This window comes from Ochotona princeps, chromosome 7 (assembly GCF_030435755.1).
Source record: "Ochotona princeps isolate mOchPri1 chromosome 7, mOchPri1.hap1, whole genome shotgun sequence".
Classification (NCBI taxonomy): domain Eukaryota; kingdom Metazoa; phylum Chordata; class Mammalia; order Lagomorpha; family Ochotonidae; genus Ochotona; species Ochotona princeps.
Genome location: NC_080838.1, coordinates 74,609,547 through 74,630,616, shown reverse-complemented (window position 1 = coordinate 74,630,616; position 21,070 = coordinate 74,609,547). Strand labels below are relative to the sequence as shown.

The window sequence follows — 21,070 nt, the reverse complement described above, 5'->3', positions numbered from 1 at the left end:
TACTAAGGTGACTTTAAGGAAGTGGGGGGCAAGAGACAGCCAGCCCCTGTGTAGAGTGACCTTTGTTTAAAAGATTTGCTTAGTGACCTTGAAGGCAGCGCAACAGGCAGTGACACCTGGTCTTAACTTCTAGGTCTGGCCCAGGCAGAGGCCAGGAGCCAGGACCTCCACCTTGGTCTCCCACATGGCTATCTTCCTATGTGCAGCAACAAGATTAGATACCCGGAGGGGCAGCTAAGACAGGACACCTGCACTCCCCAGCTGCCGGTCCCTGCTTGGTCTTAACTGTCCTTGAAAGAACAGAAACTGCTCTCCAGCTAGAAAGATACACAGCATTTCTCATATTGAAACAATGGGTTACTGTATATATTCTTGAGGAAACTTCCACCATTCTTAAAGAACAAGAATAAAAGGAAATAGAATTTTCAGCTACTACGAGTCTGAGTCTGGTTCAAGGGAATAGCGATATATTCTGAAAATTAATGGCGCCTCTTGTGATTTAAGGATAAGGTCATAAATCACTTTGGAACATAATATTGTGTATTGAAAAGTGCCTAATTCTGTATATTTATGAGTTGGAGAGGTGCTGAAGAGCAAACAGTAAATGAATAGAACAGTAACAAAATCAATATGCATATTGATTTCCTGACCTTTTGGGGGGAGCCTTATAGTACATTTTCCCATTTAGTCAGGTTTAAATGATCTCCAAGAAGACTTTCATCAGGTTTCCTATAACAGGCTGACACCCAAATACATTTTCAAGTGGACAACTCTCATTATTAAACACTCCTTCTACCAGTGGCCTGAATAAAACATATAAAAATACATTTCTTGCAGCTATACAGCATACCTATTTATATATTTACTTAGGTTCTTTTATTTTTAGCAACTGATTATGCCTAGCTCAATGTTAGAAAACAGCTTATACAAAAGCTCTTCTTGGGGAAAAAATGTAGAAACGTAATTCACCTGTTCACATATCAATGGATTTGACATTCATTCACTCTAAATCAGTACACACTATGATTGATGTATTAGGGTTGAGCTTCTTTGGTAGCAGAAAATAAAAATAGTCCCTGAAAAGGCTTGGTTATTTCCCCAAATCCTTGTTTGCCAGAAAGTCTGCTTTCTGTCCATCCTCCTGTTAGGACATAACGCTGGAATCATCAATCCTATTTCAAAGATCTACCGGGCACAGACACAGGCCTTCTTAAACAATAGTGAAAATTGAAATTAGTCAAGTACATACACTCCTGAGAGAGCAAGTAGTCCAGAATTAGGAGTTGACCACATCAGAAAAAGAGATCAAGTTATGTTAATAACAGAATAAACAAGAACAGATTCACAGCACTCTTATGCAGACAGCATCCCTGGAACCAGAAGTCCTGTACTTAAAAATCATTAGCACTCACACGACCAGCTAAGGCAGAAGACGCACATCATACACTGAGCTACGCTGACAGACCACTTGGCTGATCGGTTCTGGGATGTGCTTCACAGCCAAATGGTCAGATCAAGGTAAGAAGAGATCAGATGCAAAGTTCAGTGTCACAGCTTCCTCTCTTACCTTCCGCTGAGGAGGAAGCCGATAACCACTGCCAGCAGAAGGACTCCCACGGTCACAGACACGGCAATTATAGGGATCTGGCTTTGATCGCTGGATGCTGCAACTGCTGACAAGAGACACAGAAAATGGAGCATGTGGTTAGAGTGAACACGTGGATCCAAAAGTAAGAGCTGTCCAACAGCTGATAACCAATTCATGGTTTAAGCCCTTCACTCATGCTTGGCTGAAGCTCCCTGCTAATATTTTTTCTTTAAAATTATGTAATTGCAAAGTCATCTTTAGGAGAGAATATTTACACTCCAAATTAAGAAAAAACCTCACTAAATTCAGTGATGATTTCATTGTCTTCATAAAAATTGAATGTATATTGTTTACACAGTTTCATCCACAGGCCTTTCGACTGCAAGATAAAATGGAATTCCTGCTAAAATTTACCTAAGAAGGAGGTGTTAGGTACATGGAATTTAACAATGTTTAGGTTTACATGTTGTAGTTGTGTGCGAAAAAATGAGATTAAGTCAGATAGGATTCCTTCCCCACAGACATAGTTTGAAGTCCAGATAATGGGAATAAGAACTCAATGAAGGTGAATATATCATATTGTTATTCTTTTTTTTTATAAGATTTATTTTATTACAAAGTCAGATATGCAGAGAGAGGAGGAGAGACAGAGAGGAAGATCTTCCATCCGATGATTCACTCCCCAAGTGAGCCACAACGGGCCGGTGCTGCGCAGATCCGAAGCCAGGAACCAGGAACCTCTTCCAGTTCTCCTACGCGGGTGCAGTGTCCCAATGCATTGGGCCGTCCTCGACTGCTTTCCCAGGCCACAAGCATGGAGCTGGATGGGAAGTAGAGCTGCCGGGATTAGAACTGGCACCCATATGGGATCCCGGGGCTTTCAAGGCGAGGACTTTAGCCGCTAGGCCACGCCGTTGGGCCCCATATTGTTATTCTTAACATCATTTAACAGAACATGTGGTTCCAAATACAACATAATCAGTATGATCTTTTTTATATAAACATCAAAGCATGCATCTTGAAATCCAAGCAGTCTTCACTTAGGTCAGTTTCACTTACATCGCATTTTTGAAATCAAGAGGATTTTGGTTAACATTTTTACATTTTAATGACATAATTAATATAATAAAAGAAACATGAACATGATTATTTGCATCTAAGTAAGCAAATGCATTTCTCTCTTGTGCTGATAAGCAATCCTGATTAAAACAGGAAACATCTATGTTACAATAAATTCTAATAGTTTCAAGAATTCATTAATTGAATACCTGTATATTTCTTGCCTAAGGACACAGCCATTCTGATAAGTGCAGAGTACTGTTAGTTCACCTACATCAAACCAACTTTTAAGTAAGCAGAATTAACAAAAGCACATTGTCCATCTCTGGCTTTTATAACTTTTCCCAAGATTTTATATCAACAACAGTTTGGGTTTCACATTTCCCTTTTAATCTGATCACCTTATCCTCAATTCTTATTTCTTATGAAATATTAATTGATTTGATGGGCAAAAAGACAGATAGCTAATTTTCTATCAGTCCACAACAACCAAGATTGGGCCAGCCTGAAGCCAGGCGCCTGGAGACCCAGTCAGTCTTACAAGTGTGTGGCAGGAACTGAAACAGTTGAACCATCCTCTGCTGTCCTCTGGGTACCATAGGAGGAAACTGGACCGGGATTGCAGAGTAGTGGGCACCTGACACAGGTACTCTGATACGCAATGCTGGCAACCTCACGTGCCAGGCAACAGTCCCAGCCCCTTACTTCTCATCCTCCAAAACGGACTTGTTCTATGGCCACTTTATGGCCTTTGGAAACCTATATAATAAACAGAGTAAATCTGTGTTCCTACCTTCTCTTTGGGAAATTTACAGACAAATAATGCTTTACAATGATTTTTCCTATTTTTCTAATGCTGCCTACAGATTTAATTATTTGTGTAGTACAAATGAAGTGGGGAAAATTATTAAATTCTAAACTAAGAATGCTTCTACAATTGTATTTTTCTGTTTTATTTGTGTTTGTTTTAGCAGACCACATTCTTTCTGAAGAAATCTGTCCAGATTTGGTCCATAGAAGTTTGCTATTTTGAAGTTGAGTGTTATTTTGAGTGGATTCAGACTGTTGCTGAATGTCTCTGAATATTGCTTAGTAATTGAAAAAAAAAATCACCTCCCTAACAAATCCTTCTCATTTTCTCATTGTATTAATCCATTTCCACTGCCCATATTTATATATGTCATATATGACAGATAAGAGCAGTGGACTTTGAATGCCATGATCACATAAAACTGTAAAAATTTCTTTTACTTAACCCTACTGATAAAATCCTTCCTGCCATTTCTAAGACTTATTCATTCCAAACCACTTTCCAAAATAAAAAAATAAATACATAAATAAAAAATAAATGTCTTAATGTAACAGCACTGCTGCAAACACAGCTTTGTGAAATTTTGTTTTACTTCTTTGAATAAGAATTGCTAAGAATGGTACAGTACTGCAGTTTTAATCATCTGAGATTATTTTAAAATGTATACTGTATGAGCGAAAAAATTTTAAAAATGAAAATTTCCCTTTAGGAGACAGTTTTGTTTTCTGAAAGACTGATTCTCTATTATTTATATACCCGAGAGTATATTTCTTTGGGGAGAAAGTTTCTTCATAACTAAACTTACTGGCATTAGTTCAACCTGATTAAAAACTAGGCTGAACATTTACTAATTTCATGAGCCAAGGAAATTCTATAACCTTTTAGGATCACATTCCCTTCAATTTTCAAATAGGTTTAATTTCCTTAGACCACTATATTTCTGTTAAGATCAGTGATTATATAAAAGCAATTAGCAAAGTGCTCCAACTACTGCCAACTTAAATAAACAGTAGGTATTAGGTCTACTCAACCCCAAGTTTATTTACTATCTTTATTATCTATCAGTACACTGTTGGGGTTATATGGAATTTATCTTATCCTCTGATGGCCAGCATTATTAAACTCTGAAATTTGTCTTGTCCTCTTCTGCTTTGAACTGAATGCAAGGTCTGACATATACTATTTGACATACACATATATACATGATATGACTTGATATGCAGTTCATCTTACCTTGCACATAAAATACGTAATGTGATCAAGGTGAACTGACACCTCATCCTGAAGATACTCACTTCCTGCTCTTTATTCTGTTAGATAACTCTTCCCTCTTTTTCGTTCTTCCTTTCCTGTACCCGTGGGTTCTGCTGGAGCCACGTTTTCCTCCCACACCTTCTGTTTGTTTCGTGAGAGCGCATGCTATTGACCCTCACTTCTCTTCTCTCTGCTGTGTTCTCTCTCCTTCTTTATCTTTCTCTTCTCTCTCACTGACAACTCTTTGCTAGTAGTGAAATAAATGTCGGTTTCTGTACCTCCAACTATTATTTCTCTTAAAAACAATACTTTGCTTTTTTTATTACACACTGTTCTCTGGTTTATTGGGATTTTATTGTCACATAAAAACAGCACTTTAAAATTGACCCTTATACTACATCTACCCTAAAGGGTATGAACACAACACGTCAACAAATAAACAAATCATAAATCAAACCAATAATTGAAACTTGCTATTTTCTGGCTTCTTCTAACCACCGCTGAGTCTTTCTTAACCTTCATTTACTCACAGCTTATTACTTTGTGTTCCCCATGCATCACTTCCCTTCATCCAACAGTCATGGATTTGATTAAAATATTTCTAATCATTAAGTACTTTATGAGCTAATTTCATCATTTGCCATATTGTAAACATGTTGTGTATGACAAAATGAATCTTCAGACACTCATTTATCCAAATTACTTCTTTTTTTATAATTAGTGACAATATAGTCTTGGAAAATAGCTGAATGTGTGCTCCTGACTACTGAAAAGGCACGTTTAAAGCAATGTAACATGCTATCAATCACAGCTATAATTCTAGTATCATTTATTGCATAACAATGTTTATTGTTTCAAACAACTACACATTCACATCATACCTGGAAATTTTGAGACAGTCTATACTGAAAACTCACACCTTTTCCCCCCACACATTTACTACACTTCTGTGCATGAACCAACATCCCAGCAACCATCACTGGTTAACTTGCTTCATCTGGAGATCCTTACCAAGCTATAGTTTTTCATTAATAATATTAGCATCCACAAGGAAGTGGAAACTTTGGAAATCCATCAAAAAGCAAGTAATCACAAGAAAAGATGTTGAAACATTTTAGCTGCCAGGAAAATTCAACACGAAGCCATAATGAGAGATCATGACACAGCAATCCAACATGGCTAACAAAGAAAAAATGTGACAGCATCAAATGTTGATAAAGAAGGGGAGATAACTTATTCATAGACTTCTTGCGGGAATGTAAAATAATGAGTGTACTACAGAAAACAATTGGTATTTCCTTTGATAACCAAGCGGTAATTAATCACATGTCCCAACAATTTCTCACTTGGTAATTTATTCCAAAAAAAACCCAAAACTTATATTAGCTCAAAAATATATGTTCATGGCAGCTTTTAAAGAGCAAAAACAGAAAAAATAAAACTTAGATATTATTCAATAGAATGACAAAATGTGTTAAGGTGCACGGAGACAAAGTCTGGTATGTATACCATGGAATACTATTAGGTTAAAAAAATGAAGAAATAAAGAACTGTGATAGATATAAAAGCCTGAAAAAATCTCCAGGAAATACATCTAAAGAGAAACAAATTCAAAATGTAATATCACCTCCCGAATTATTCAACAAACGAAACATTTCTGAAATATCAAAAGAAAGGACAGATGACTGGTTATCAGGGATTTCTGGCAGAATAAGAGTGATTCATAAGGTGGTGAGTATGGTTTCAAAGGCAACACTTGAGAGCTTTTTAATGTTTGCTCAGTATGCTAACTTTACAGCCACATTAACACAGACAAGTGATCACCCTGTCACACCCATGTGTCAACAGACCCCTTTGTCAATATACGAAGGAGAATTAGCTAAGGCGATTTAAATCTGCGGGTTGCTTCACTGTTAATATCCTGGCAGTAAATCTCGTTTTGCAAAATATTCCCATTAGGGAAAACTGAGCAATATATGCCAAATTTCTCTTTATTACAGAAAACACTATGTGTGAATTTACTCTTAAATTCAAATTTAAAACCATACCAACATTATTCTTTCTTTTTACTCTCTTATGTATATGTAATGAACAAATTGAAATTAAAAACACAATGCCAAAAGAAAAAGGAATGCCGTTTACACTAGTACAAATTAAATGAAATAGGTATACATATATTTAAGACCTAATGGATCACCTAAACATGACAGCACTTACAAAAGTCTGTGGGGAAAAGGAGTTAAAAGATGTAGTTACTCTGATGTAGAACTTTTGAACCTTTAAGTATAGTTTTTTCATAATACGTATCTGCCACAACTTTTCACAAATCCCTCATAAATGGAGAGATTGATATCCATGAATAAGCATATTGAGATCCAAAATGGTCAAGATGACAGTTTTCCCAACTAGATCTACAGAGTCAACATAATTCCAGTTGAAATCCCAGAAAGTGATTTTGTTGATACTAAGTCTAAAGTGTAAGTTGAAAGGCAAACAAACAGAATAGTCAACACAGTATGAAAGAATAAAATCAGAGGAGTGACACTATGTAACAGTAAAACAACATAATTGAAGACTATAGTAATCAGTTCAAGGTAGTATCCATAAAATAAAAAACAAATTAATCATTAAAACAGAATATAGCCCAAAAGAAGACTTACATTAAATTTGATCAGTTTTTTTTTTTTTTATTACATTGCATTATGTGATACAGTTTTATAGGCACTGAGATTCCCCCCAATTCTCCCCAAACCCTCCCACCATGGTGGATTCCTCCACCTTGTTGCATACCCACAGTTCAAGTTCAGTTGAGATTCTTTCATTGCAAGCATATACCAAACATAGAGTCAAGCATCTTACTGTCCAGATAAGTTCAATGGCTTCTGGGGAGACCATAGCTGGTCTGAATGTAGAGCCAGTAGAGTGTCATCCCGATCTATTAAAAGCCCCAACATAACATCAGCAACAATTTATAACAATATGGAATTAGTGGACATAGTATTGAGTAACCAATATGTTAACAAAAAAAAATGCAAGTTCTTAACCACATGAGGTTGAGATAATATTACATTTTACAGGTACTATTTTTCATATTGACATCATTTCATCTTAAATTAAGGCAAACATGTGGAATCTAACCTTTTGGGATTGGCTCATTTCCCTTAGCATTATGGTTTCCAGTTGGGCCCGTTTGGCCACAAAGAACTGCATATTTTTTTAATTGCTGAGTAGTATTCCATGGAGTAGATGAACCATAGCTTTCTTATCCAGTCTTCCACTGATGAGCATTTTGTTTGCTTCCACGTTTTTGCAATTACTGATTGTGCTGCTATGAACATAGGGGTGCATGTTGGTTTCTCGTGAAACAGGTGTTTTGGATATATTCCTAGGAGTGCTATTGCTGGATCATATGGTATGTTGATTTTGAGTTGTTTGAATGTTCTCCATACTGATTTCCATAGAGGCTGTACCAGCCTGCAGCCCCACCAGCAGTGGAGTAGGGTTCCCTTTTACCCGCAACCTCGCCAACAAGTGTTGTTGGTGTTTTTTTTTTTTTTCATGTGGGCCAATCTTACTGGCGTCAGGTGGTATCTCATTGATGTTTTAATTTGGATTTCCCTTATTGACAGGCAACTTGAGCACTTTTTCATATGTTTGTTTGCCATTTGGGTTTGTTTCTTTGTGAAATGTCTGCCCATTTCCCATGCCCATTTCTTGAGTGGCTTGTTTGTTTTGGTATTTTAATTGTTTTGTAGTTCTTTATATATTCTGGAGATCAGCCCTCTATCACCTACATAGTGCGTGAAGATCTTCTCCCATTCTGTGGGTTGCTTTTTTACTTTGTTGATTGTTTCCCTTGCTGTACAGAAGCTTCTTAGTTTAATGAGGTCGCATTTGTTTATTCTGGTCTTGATTGCTACTGCTTTTGGTGTCCTTTTTAGGAAGTCAGGACCTAGATCTTGCAGGGTATTTCCAACATTTTCTTCCAAAAGTTTGAAGGTTTGTCGATATAGGTTTAAGTCTTTTATCCATGTAGATTTGATCTTAGTGTATGGTGAGAGATATGGGTCTATCTTTTTGTTTCTACAGGCTATCAACCAGTTGTCCCAACAGCATTTATTGAACAGACCTTCCCATTTGCCTGGATTATCGTTTGTCCTTTTGTCAAAGATTATTTGGCTGTATCTGTGTGGGTTCCCTTCTGGTGCTTCTATTCTGCTCCACTGATCTTCCTCTCTATCTTTGTGCCAGTACCAGGCTGTTTTGATAACCACTGCTCTACAGTATGTCCAGAGGTCTGGGACTGTGATTCCCCCTGCTAACTTCCTGTTCTTCAGGATGGTTCTAGCTATTCGTGGTTTTTTGTGTTTCCAGATGAACCTTTGGATCATTGTTTCCAGTTCCATGAAGAATGTTTTGGGCAATTTGATTGGGATTGCGTTGAATGTCTATATTGCTTTTGGTAGTATACACATTTTAATGATACTGATTTTACCTATCCAGGAGCATGGGATGTTACTCCATCTTTTGAGGTTTTGTTCAATTTCTTTTTAAGTAGTTTGTAGTTTTCTTCAAATAGGTCTCCTACATTTTTGGTTAGATTTATTCCCAGATACTTCATACTTTTCTCCGTTATTTTGAATGGTATTTTGCTGGTTAGATCGTCTTCCATCTTGGGGCTGTTTGCATACACTATGGCTGTTGATTTTTGTTCATTAATTTTGTACCCTGCCACTCTACCAAACTCTCGTATAAGTTCTAGCAGTCTCTGTATTGAGTCTCTTGTCTTCGCTGGAGTAGAACCTGAGCTCCATGTGTCTGGGTGGTGATTTCCTTAGATTGTGTGTGTTGGGAGTTCATTGCCCGTCCTGGATTTGGGCTGGATTCATGTTCCAAGTGTTTTGGAAGTTTTCCTGTATAATTTCATCGAGCACCATTTGCATTCCTGACTCTCTTTCCACGCCTTCGGGAAGGCCTATAATCCTGATATTCAATTTTCTTAGGTTGTCTTTCATTTCCTGTACGGTCTTGTTGGCTTTGTTCAGACCTGTCTCCAGCTGTTTAATGAGCTGGGTGCTTTCATTCTGCGTATCTTCAGTTTCAGATCCTCTCTTCTGCTGTATTTATTCTGTAGGTTAGACTCTCAACTTTGTGTTCTAAGTCAAGGATTTTGCTTTTGACTTGTTGTATTTCTGTGACTATGTGGTTCTTGAATTCCTTGAAGTCTTCCCAGTTCTTCTCATTGTCTCTGACAAATTTGTCAATATTTTTTAAAATTCCTTGTCTGGTAGAACTTCCATGTCTTCATCTTGCATCTCCGAAATAGATACTGTCTTTTGGTCATTTTTTGGTGGGGAGCTGGCTCTCTCATCTGGATCATTACTTTTTCTGATACCTCTTCTCATTGTGTTATTGTTTCCTGTTGATTTGGGGGATTTATTTTCTGGTTTGTTTATCCACAGCTTCTGGTCTTGGTGCAATAGTCTGAAGTAGGTGTGAATCTGCTACTGTTATTTGGTTTGTATATGGAAGAGAATTTTCCTGGGTACTACTGGGTGTGTTTAGTGAGGGTGGGGAGTAGGGTAGCTTTGTTAACCCCTGGATGTATATAACCCTCTGTAGCTGGGATTCTCTAGAGCCTGTTGGCTATGGCGTCGTCCTGTGTATGTCTTCAGGGGTAGGGCATTGTGGCAGTACTTTGTAGCTTCAAGACTCCGTATCTCTGGTCTTGGCGCATTTGGGAGACCCCCAGCACCCTTCAGGCCTGTGAGGGAGTACACCTCAGGCCGCCAGGATCTCTGTCTATAGGCGTCGGGACCACAGCCCATTAAAGCCTCCGCCCCTACTCCCAATACTGTTTTTCTCTACAGTCTCTGTTGGGGATTCTCTGGTACTCCCCTCTGTCATGATAAAAAAGGCGCACTCCGTCCCGCCCCTAAATTCACTGGGGCCCTGGGCACCTGCACGTTATTGAAGCCAGGTAACGCAGCTTTGAGAATAAGAGAGTTATATAGGGGTTGGTGTCGTGGGTGGCCCAGTGGCTCATCTCCAACCTAAAAGCACCAGGATTCCATATGGATGCTGGCTTGTGCTCTGGCTGCTCCACTTCCCATCCAGCTCTCTGCTTATGGCCTGGACAGCAGCTAATTTTAAAACAATATTCTTGTCCTTAAATACCTGAACAACGAAATAAACTTTCCTTAGTAAAATGTCCCAATAAAGACAGGATTCTGAACTATTTCCACCAAAGAAAAATCCGCTGAATACATTTTGGGAAAATTAAAATCATGCATTGTAACATTTAGGAGAACTTGTCGGGGGAAAAATAATACCTATGCATATCCATATCTATATATCCATATTATATATAGATATGCTATATCCATATCTATATTTTATTATATATTATTTTATATAGATATGGCTGTAGATAGATATATAGAGAGATACACTTGTGTACAGGTGTGCAATTCGTATGTATTTACACATATGAAGACTTAAATTGTTACAAATTAACTGTCCAGTGAAATAATGAAAATTATTTTAGTGAATAAAATCATGAAGGCTCACAAAGACTACACTGATTACAGTCAAATTAAAGGTCTGTCACACAAACGGAGCCTAATTTCTGAAATGAGGCCTAAGCTGAATCGCGACTGTTTATCAGGTTTGACTCCCTGAGACTGCACCTCGAGAAAGAAAGGAGGGCACCCTGCATGACTGATTCATCCACAGTACTCCGGGTGAAAACTCTTGTCTGACTGGGGATAAATAAAAAATGCCTTTAGACAACAAACAGTTATTCAAAACTGTTTTTTTTAAGATTTATTTATTTTCGTTAGAAATTCAGACATAAGAGAGGAACAAAGACAGACAGGAAGATCTTTCGTCCAATGATTCACTCCCCAAGAGGCCGCAACAGCTGGAGCTGTGTCGATCCAAAGCAAGGAGCCAGGACCCTGTTCTGGGTCTGCCACATGCAGGTGCATGGTCCCAAGGCCTTGGGCTAGCCTCAGCTGTGCTTTCCCAGGCCAGAAGCACGGAGCCGGATGGGAAGAGGGGCTGCTGGGATTAGAACTGGTACCTATATGGGATCTCAGTACATTCAAGGTAAGGACTTTAGCCATAAGTTACCGCACTCAACCCCAAAAATGGTTTTTGAGACATTATTTTCATGTTCAGAATTACAGGCATAGCACACTCCCTGTCTGGAGAGAACTGTCTGTTCGTTCTGTGATGCTTTCTCATCAGCCTATCAAACTTAACATATTCCTGCTGAATTGTGTCAAGAAAGCTCTCTACAGTTAGATCAATCAAGACAGATGCACGGGGTTCCAAATGCCTTTAAACACATGCACCCCTGCTCGAGAAAAATGAAATCTTGTACACACAACTAGGAGGCAGCAGAACCCTAACTAACATATTCTATGTCTTGTGACCAGAAACATTGAATTCAGTTTTTGTAGAAAATTAGTTACCTACATTTACCTTTTCTCTACAAATGATGTGGGCCAATTTCTGAAGTACCGGGGCCCAGATGACACATTATAAGCGCACATCATAAAACAGTGTGCTGAGTGGTGGATTTGGGCAAGCCTAGAAACAGCTATTTCATAAAGAAATACAGAAGGAATACTGAAAAGGTTGAAGAAAAACTGCCGCAGATATGTCAATATCGTAAAAGTGAGTAGAATTTTATAATGCTTATCAAATTGGCATTTTTCATTACGTAGTTACTAAGATCCTCAAGCATATTTTAAGATACTAGATGTGGTTTTGTTCCCAGAGTTGCCAGGTTGCATAAACAGTACATATTACCAACATCCATAAAGAGCATCAAGACCTATTAGAACGGCCAGTGCATGTTACGCATCTTTTGCTTTAAATCTATTTTGGGTTTAAAGAGAAAGACTAAAAATTAATTAGCAAGATTATGGGAATTCCCTGATTATGCTAACATTCTAAAATCTGAAACAAAAGTTTTCCAAATATCATTAATGATCAAATATTACTGCCTCCAATTAGAGGCTATGACACCTTGCCTTTGGTTTTTAATAAAATTAATCCATCATTATTCAAGATGGCACACTTGTCTATTTTAGATTCAGTTGAGGACCACACGGGGAGGAACCTTTTTATTTTTTACATAACAAAGATTATTTCCTCTGGCCGGTGTTTTGGTGAATGGGTTAATCTATCATCTGGCAACAGTTTGAGTTTGGCAGTTCTGCATCTGATCCAGTTCCATGGTAATGGCCCAAGAAATCAACAAAACGTTTTGTCCCTGCAACCCACATGGGAGATCCAGAAGAAGCGCCTGGTTCGTGGTTGCCGCCTGGCTCACGCCTGGCCACGGCAGCAAGGTGGAGCGGGAACCAGTGCGTTGAAGTTCCTCTGTCTCTCCCTCTGGCTATTATTCTGACTTCTAAAAATCTTAATACATTTTCTACATAATTCCATTAAACATGTTTTTTGTAACATTCATTACATCCTGATTTTCCAAAGGATCATCATACATAGACTGAATAGAATTTTTATATAGAAATTTTTATTGATTCCACCACTTACAAAGTTAACCGCATAACTTGGAACTCATGGTGATTATCAAAACCGACATACGCATTTTATTTTCTTCATTTTAACAACATTATATTTTATATGAGTGCTTTACAAGGTATATACACCCATTTAATATTTTACAGTATTTGTGCTATTCTTTTTATTTTTAAAACACATCTTTTTAAAAATTTTTATTAGCACAAAGCAGATAGATCCGATACAATTCTAATATAATATAATCATATTTATTCCCTTCTCTTACTCTCATCAATTCTATTACTTCCTTTTTCTTTCTTTCATTTAAAAAAAAGTCCATTTTAAAAAAACATAGTAAATTCTACAATCACAGGCTGGATGTGCCATTAACCGGAGCCTTCAACATGTAAAATATATGAAGACTGCAGTTCCACAGGAGTGTATAAACAATGACTAAGAATCCCAAAAAATCAAGCATCCACTCTTACATCTACTGGTAAGTCAAGTTATCCAAGCCTTTTCCACTGCTACTTTGATGCATGGCCTTTAAGGACAAGTACATAATTTAAACATTTTGTTGGATTTTGAATCTAAAGGAGAAAGGTGTTTATATCATTTGGGGGAAATTATGAGGTACCAAGAGCAGGCTTCAAAATGCTTCCAGATCCCCACTGGAAGACACTGTCAGAGATTTAGAAGTTTTGAAGAAGTCAGAGTGGCTCCCAAGGGTACCTTTTTCTTACCAAACTCAATACTAGTGTTCATTCCCTGTGGAATTTTCCAGTAAAGACTAAACCTCGTAACATACTTCAATAAGCACAAAGTTAATGGCAATAATTCAATAAAGCATGGCAGCAGTAGGAAGAAAGCCTTTTAAAGTAAGGTTAAAACATCGTGAAGGATCTGCTGATGGACCATGTCCTGGTTGGCTAAATGCGATGAGCAGGATGGAAGTGTTAACCCACAGACCGATCACGAGCGTATGACAGGTGCTTCGTACCTGAAGGGGCTGTGTGTGGGAGACGGCAGGAGAGGGAGGCCAACACAGGGCCCTGGGAGGGTATTGATCTGCTGAGTCTCCTGGTAACCGTTACAGAGACATGAGCTGACAGTAATGAAAATGACTTACACACTGGGACGGTTTCAAACTCGAATCTTCGACTGAAGACACCATAGCCTGCTGCTGTACGTGCTCGAATTTGGAAGACATACACTGAGGCTGGCTTCAAGCCTTCTGCGGTGATGCTTGTCTCTTTAGATTTGATAATCGTGTAGCTGGTTTCTTGGTCCTTGAGTTACAAAGGGATACAGGAAAAACAGTCAACATGGGAGTTTCCAATGGAGGCAAATGTTAGAATCACAAGATTACAAAAAGAACCAGAAACCTCTGTCAATTAGCACAGATTTTTTTTTAGGACAAAAAACCTGAGTATCCCAGGTGTGCTATTTATACAAAACCTTGAAGTTTTTTCTAGAAACTAAAGTGATAATGCCATGCTTGCCACCCATCTATCATACTCACTTCTGGCAAAAACAGACTCCTAAAAGTTTGAAATACCAATTTTGCAGGTTGTTTTAGAGGTGTTTTCTTGAATGTGACTGGTGTACTTGCTGTCCTTAGAGTGTATCTAGTACGATGCCAGTTGAGGGACAGCTGACAGTCTCTCACATGCTGCCAGATGAGACTTTATTCCTTAAAACTGGTGAATTCACTTCATAATTATATTTGAGGTTCAGGAGAAGACATTAATACTTCATTGGGGGGTCTTTAACTCATTAGGCTTAAAAAAAGAGGGCTAATAAAAACATGCAAATAACCCAGGTCTTTTTTTTTTCCCTTTTAAAAATGTCCCCTATAAGTGGGAACAGGACTAGGAAAATAATGCATGGGGAAATAGTAGGAAAAAAAAACACATGTGAAGACAATTTTAGAAACCGCAAGAATGTCTTCTACTTTGATGGCTAATAAAAGAATAACCGTCCTTCACTGCTCATTGTGTCTGTGAAGTCACCAACTGACTTGAGGGTTGACACAGAAATTCCATGCTAAAACCCAGCAGGCCCACTTTCACTGATTTCCTCGGTGTTCGTGGCTATGCAGCTGAGGAAGAAATCCATGGAGGTGTCATTAAAACAAAGCATGCAATGCATATGAAAACAATTTATAAACTGAAATGTGATTTCATTTCATACTTATCATTTTATTTTCTCAGCATTTCTTAAGTGGATCCATCAATGCTGACATCAACCACTCTGAATACTACCACCAATCCTACCTAAAAATACATAACCTGTATTTTTTCAGAATAAACTTACGGGGCCCGGTGTGATAGTGTAGTGGTTAAAGTCCTCGCCTTGCATGCCCGGGATCCCACATAGGTGCCAGTTCTAATCCTGGCAGCCCTGCTTCCCATCAAACTCCCTGCCTGTGGCCTGGGAAAGCAGTTGAGGACGGCCCAAAGACTTGGGACCCTGCACCCATGTGGAAGACCCAGAAGAAGCTCCTGGCTCCTGGCTTCGGATTGGCTCAGCTCCAATCATTGAGGCCACTTGGGGAGTGAATCATCAGATGGAAGATCTTCCTCTCTGTCTCTCCTCCTCTCTGTATATCTGACTTTCAAACAAAAATAAATAAATCTTAAAAAAATAAACTTACAATTCCTGATTTATTGCACCAACACATGAAATTATCTCTGACAGAAAAATACGTCCAAATTCCTCTTTAAAGAAGTAAATACTAATTTCAAAACCAAGTGTTCCTCATTCTTTCGGGGTAAATGAGTAATCTTTAGGTTTTAATGAGAAGATTGATTTAAGTGTCAAAGAGTTTCACAAAAGACTTCCAGAAGGAATTAAATTCTCAAAAACTTCAAGTGTATGCCAATAATTTTCTTCATTCACTACATTTATTGATCTTCTATTAGCCTGTACTATTACATCTTTTCCATACAACAGTAAAAGCATAATATTTTTATATATTTCCTCTAAAACTTGTAAGAAGCTTCCATAAAATATGGAGTGCCAAGGGAAGGCTAAAGCTTACGAATGAACAAGTCTGATGATACCCTTATTACTTCTCAATGTTAGAATTCAATATTATTTCTAAGTTACATAATTTGATGTTAGCTATGAGTACAGAAGTATTGTGTCTGTAGGAAATTTTAAATGCCTTTGTTGATATTATTCATATTTACTTATTCATTCATTTTAAAGATTTATTTTTATTGAAAAGGTAGATAAGCAGAGAGAAGGAGGTACAGAGGGAAAGAGCTTTCATCTGCTGGTTCACTCCCCAAGTACTTCCTCTGGGTCTCCCACGTGATGCAGGGTCCCAAGTCTTTGAGTCAGCCTCTACTGCTTTCTGAGGCCAAAGCAGGGAGCTGGAAGGGAGGTGGAGCAGTTGGGACACAAACCAGCAACCACATGAGATCCTGGAGCATGCAAGGCGAGGACTTAGGTACTAGGCTTTTGCACTAGGTCCCTATTCCTCTTTATTAAAAGAGTTTTAAACAGTTGGAAATTTGCTCAAAAGTAAAATATACGATTCTGATATATTTGACACCATAATGATTTTGACATAAAATACTAACATTTACAATGTAAAATAGGAAGGGTTTTTTTAAAAGAAAATAAAACAGGAACAGCATTATTAGAACATCAGTAATACAGTAGGTGTTCATCAATGTCAGTGCAGAATTCTGAGTCTCAGTTTACGTCCCTATAACATGGAAGCGTGTTGTTCAATGATAACAGGGGAATGAGACAGTTAGTTTAGAGAGCTGAAGGCACCTGCTCCACAGTGTGGTAGCTTGCAGCTGAATTGGTTGATTCCTAACTGCATATCATGGTGGCAGAAATTCCAATGAAAAGTAATAATCAGGGGCCAGCCTTGCGGTGCAGTAAATCAGGCAGGTGCCTCTGATGACATCATCCCATAGTTGCCCTATTTAGACTTGGCACCTCAGCTTTCCATCAGTTCCCAGCGTAAGCCTCTGGGAAAGCCGTGAGTGATGGCTCCTATCCTTGGGCCCCTGGCACCCACATGGGAAACCTGGATGGGAATTCCAGGCTCCTGATATCAGCCTAGCCTAACCCCAGCTTTGGAGGCATCTTGGGGAGCAAACTGGTGAATGGAACATGTCTCTCTCTCTTTTTCTCTCACTGCCTTTCAAACATTTTTTTAAGTAAACCTTCTTTAAAAAGAGAAAAGTGAATATCGAAATCAGAATGTTCTCCTTGAAAGAGTGTATGATTAAATATCAACTGGAAATATTACACAACATTCCAATTTCATAATTAATGTTTATGTATTTCTCCACTGTTTGACTCTAATTTTACATTGTGTCTCTGATTTAACTGTACTCTTACCAGAGAAGAGAATTTAGCCAAGCATATGAAATGATGAACATCACTGAACTGACAGTGGTGGCAATCTAAATGTCTTCCTGAATTTACATCTATCCCCCTCTGTAAATGTTCTCACCTGTTACAATTTACTCTATGGTACAAACCCTTCTTATACATCGTCAACACCCACAGCCGCCCGGCTGCCAAGTCCTGGCTCAGGGCAGCGGCTTTTGCTGCTTGACCCTCCAGCTGAGCATGGGAGCTGCATTCCCCAGCTGCTGAGCTAATGGCGCTGCCATGTGGGCAGAGGAGGAGGGCTTGTGCAGCCGCCAGCTGGCACAAGCTGCCGAAGGGCAGCTTCTTCCTTCCTCTGCCTTTAATTAAGAGATGGCAAAGAGCCCATCACCACGCTGGAGCAGAAAGGCCCGCTGACCTCTATTAGAGCTCGGCCGTGGAAGACAGTGATGCCACTTGGCAAATGCATGTGCCCTGGAAAACACTGCCACCTGGGTTTGGCCAAAAGCCACCTAGTAAAATGGGTGGTGTCTGCAATGTTCAACACGAGAGATCTGCCTGGCTCCTCATTAATACACGATATAAGAGCTCATGATCCCATTTTGCTTTTCTGAGATCCTAAAAAATACTTTCAAGTAAAATATTTAAATATTCAGACCTTCACAAAAAGGTCTGAAAATTAGCATATTCATGTAGAAAGCAAAACAATGACCAAAATGAGTTAACAATTTCCACCAGGATAATCTGTTATGTAAATTTTTGTTCCTTTTTACATATCTGAGAGGCAATTTATATAAAGAAACCTTTTTTTTCAAAACCATTTTTCTTTACCGAGTTACACAAATAAGATGTAGTATTATGGCATTAAATGCCAGCAAATACAGCAGGAACAAATCCTAGTGGAATTACATACTTCCAAAGAAATTAACGCAGAAAGAAAACAACTTCACAAAATGAGTAAAATTCACTAGAAGAAATATTCATGGAAAAGGGCTCCTTATCAACTTGTTGATATTAGGATATTAGGATACATCACTTAGTGAAACATGTAAATCATTGCACTTGTTAAGTACCACGTACGTATTGAGAGCTGTGTGTATGTTGAAGGGTGCAGGGCAAACACCCAGGGTCACTCACATAAGCAGAAAAGGAATAAGATGGTGTCTAGGCTGGTGCACGTACTATACGTAAATGTTGTCAAGAGTACTTTAAAATGCTGGACAGACAGAGGATCCCGGAATGGGGCACATCAGGAAAGATCGAATTTGGCTACATTTCTAAGCTACCCACTCCAGCTCAGCTTGACAAGTTATAACCTCATCTTGAGTGATAAACTCCACCAGTCTTTTTCAATTGCTCACACAGTTGTGGATAATAAAAGAAAAGAGGTGAATATTGCCATTGGGTTATAATAAATGTATGTTTAAAGGAGGCAGTCAGGGAAGAAGACATTAACCTTGTATAGGGAGTAGGAGGCCCCCATTTCTGACTTTGTACCCTCCATATGAAAAGTAATTGATAAGACATTATATTGGATATAATGGACAAGAAATTATACAAGGATATAGCATCACAAAAATGTTTAGTAATAATTTCTTAGCATGTTCCTAAATATGAAGCTTTATACATAAAATTGACAAGCTTATGAAAAATGTAATTAAAAGGTAATTTTACTTTTATGGAAAGTTGGTTTCAACTGTAGGAGCTGATTTTCCCAATGGACATTTTCCGGAACTTCTCGTACGTGCATCTCACTGCTGGGTTTCAGGCCCAGTTACTGTCCGGATGCACGTAAGATTTTCCCCGCAGTCATTACTGCAGTTCAGCATCTTAAGTGTTTGTAACACACCAAAGTGTCCTATGATTTCATCCTTTAGTGCTCTGAAATCTGGTTACGCTAATGTTAGATTACACTGTGGTTCCCGGGCAGCAAACACTATCTGGCAGTGCAAGAGAGGAACAGAGCTCCCCGTGACTATAGAATCCACTGTCATCGATTTGCACGTGAAAGTCACAGGTGCTCGTCTACAAATCGGGTCATTGCAGCCACCGAAATGAGAAAGTAATGACATCTTTTATTCTGTTTGTCCCACCTTTTCAAAATATTTGATTTCATATTCCAGGATGATTCCATTGGGGCGATCTGGCTCTTGCCAGGACAAAGATATGCTGTTTTTTGCGATCTTGCCCTTTTTCACATTGGTGACTGGAGAAGGGGCTGCAAAACAGAACAACAAAAAAGCGAAACTTGATTAATGGAATCTTTCAAACTGTATTTTCTTGCACGGATCACAAATATTGATATTTTCACAATACAGCATATTACGACTATAGGCAGTTACATTTTAACCAGGTAACTGCTCAACTTTATGATGAAAAGCTGCTTTGCAAATAGGAGTCAGCTATGTATTTTGAGGATTTTCTTATCCCTGTAGCAATACAGAATCTTAAGTTTTCATTTTTTGTATAAAATTTGGACATGTAAAAAAAATTTTTTTTTAAAGAATGAAGATGTTCTTTGTCAACTTCTATGTATATTTTATGTTTGCAAAATGTATAGACTCTGTGAAAATAATCCATAATGCTAACCCATTTATAAATAGCTTTGGTATCACATACCCACAATTTTAAGGCTCTTTTTCATATATATGAATTTGATATATATGAGTTATACAATCAAACATGGGAAGTCCCATAACATTTTCTGATCATTATATAACCAGACTATTACAATGTACATTATGTAACAGTGCATGTTATATAATAGTGTGCATATATAACAGTGTGTATAACTAGCAATGTTTGCCTTAATGGTGATATTGATATCACACTTTGGTTACTTCCACGGAAATTGCAGCTGACTGGCAGGTCTCACAGTCACCATTTGGCCTAAGTTCAAAGTCTTACTGACTTCCCATCAGGGGAGAGCTATAAGCCTATGCCTTGTTCATCACTGGGGAGACGCCATCCAGCGACACAGCACTGTGCAATATTAAGCTGTGAGCTGCTTACTTCATCGGAGGATTTGCAGCACAACCGCAAGTCTCCTGAACCAGGAACAGCAACAAAGAATTAAGGAAAGCAACACATCCTTTAACTGGCTTCTGTTTTGCAGTAAACTTCTTTATAAATCTCCATGAATTTAATCATCAGTTACACTCTCCACTGTATATATTTATTTTATACTTCGGTATGAATACTTCTTCCCAGTTTTTTTTTTTTTTTTTCACTTCACTCCAGTGCAAACCTCCCTTCAGAGACAGCTGTCAGTTTTCCTGGAAAAGACTGATGGTGTTGACTCCATTCCCCTCATGAATTATATTTCACACATATGCTTATGAAGGGAGGGATTGACTGGGTTTCATTCACTGATATATTTCAAGGGCAAAGCTATTATTTAGCACATGAAAATTTACTAAGCCATTTTGAACGAATAGATGAATGACTGGCCAGGACACACA

General features: G+C 38.3%; 1 protein-coding gene across 3 annotated transcripts in view; it reads right to left on the bottom strand.

Moving 5' to 3' along the window:
* EPHA5 (EPH receptor A5) overlaps window positions 1–21,070 on the bottom strand; it is a 336,440-nt gene that overhangs the window by 79,712 nt on the left and 235,658 nt on the right. For 2 of the 3 annotated variants that reach the window (XM_004590860.4, XM_058667260.1), the window contains exons 6-8: window positions 19,703–19,827; window positions 14,377–14,536; window positions 1,568–1,673 (exon numbers count right to left, since the gene is read on the bottom strand). In XM_004590860.4, the coding sequence (XP_004590917.2) occupies window positions 1,568–1,673; window positions 14,377–14,536; window positions 19,703–19,827 (391 nt within the window). The remainder of the gene's footprint in view (window positions 1–1,567; window positions 1,674–14,376; window positions 14,537–19,702; window positions 19,828–21,070) is intronic. The other variant, XM_004590861.4, reaches the window with a different exon arrangement.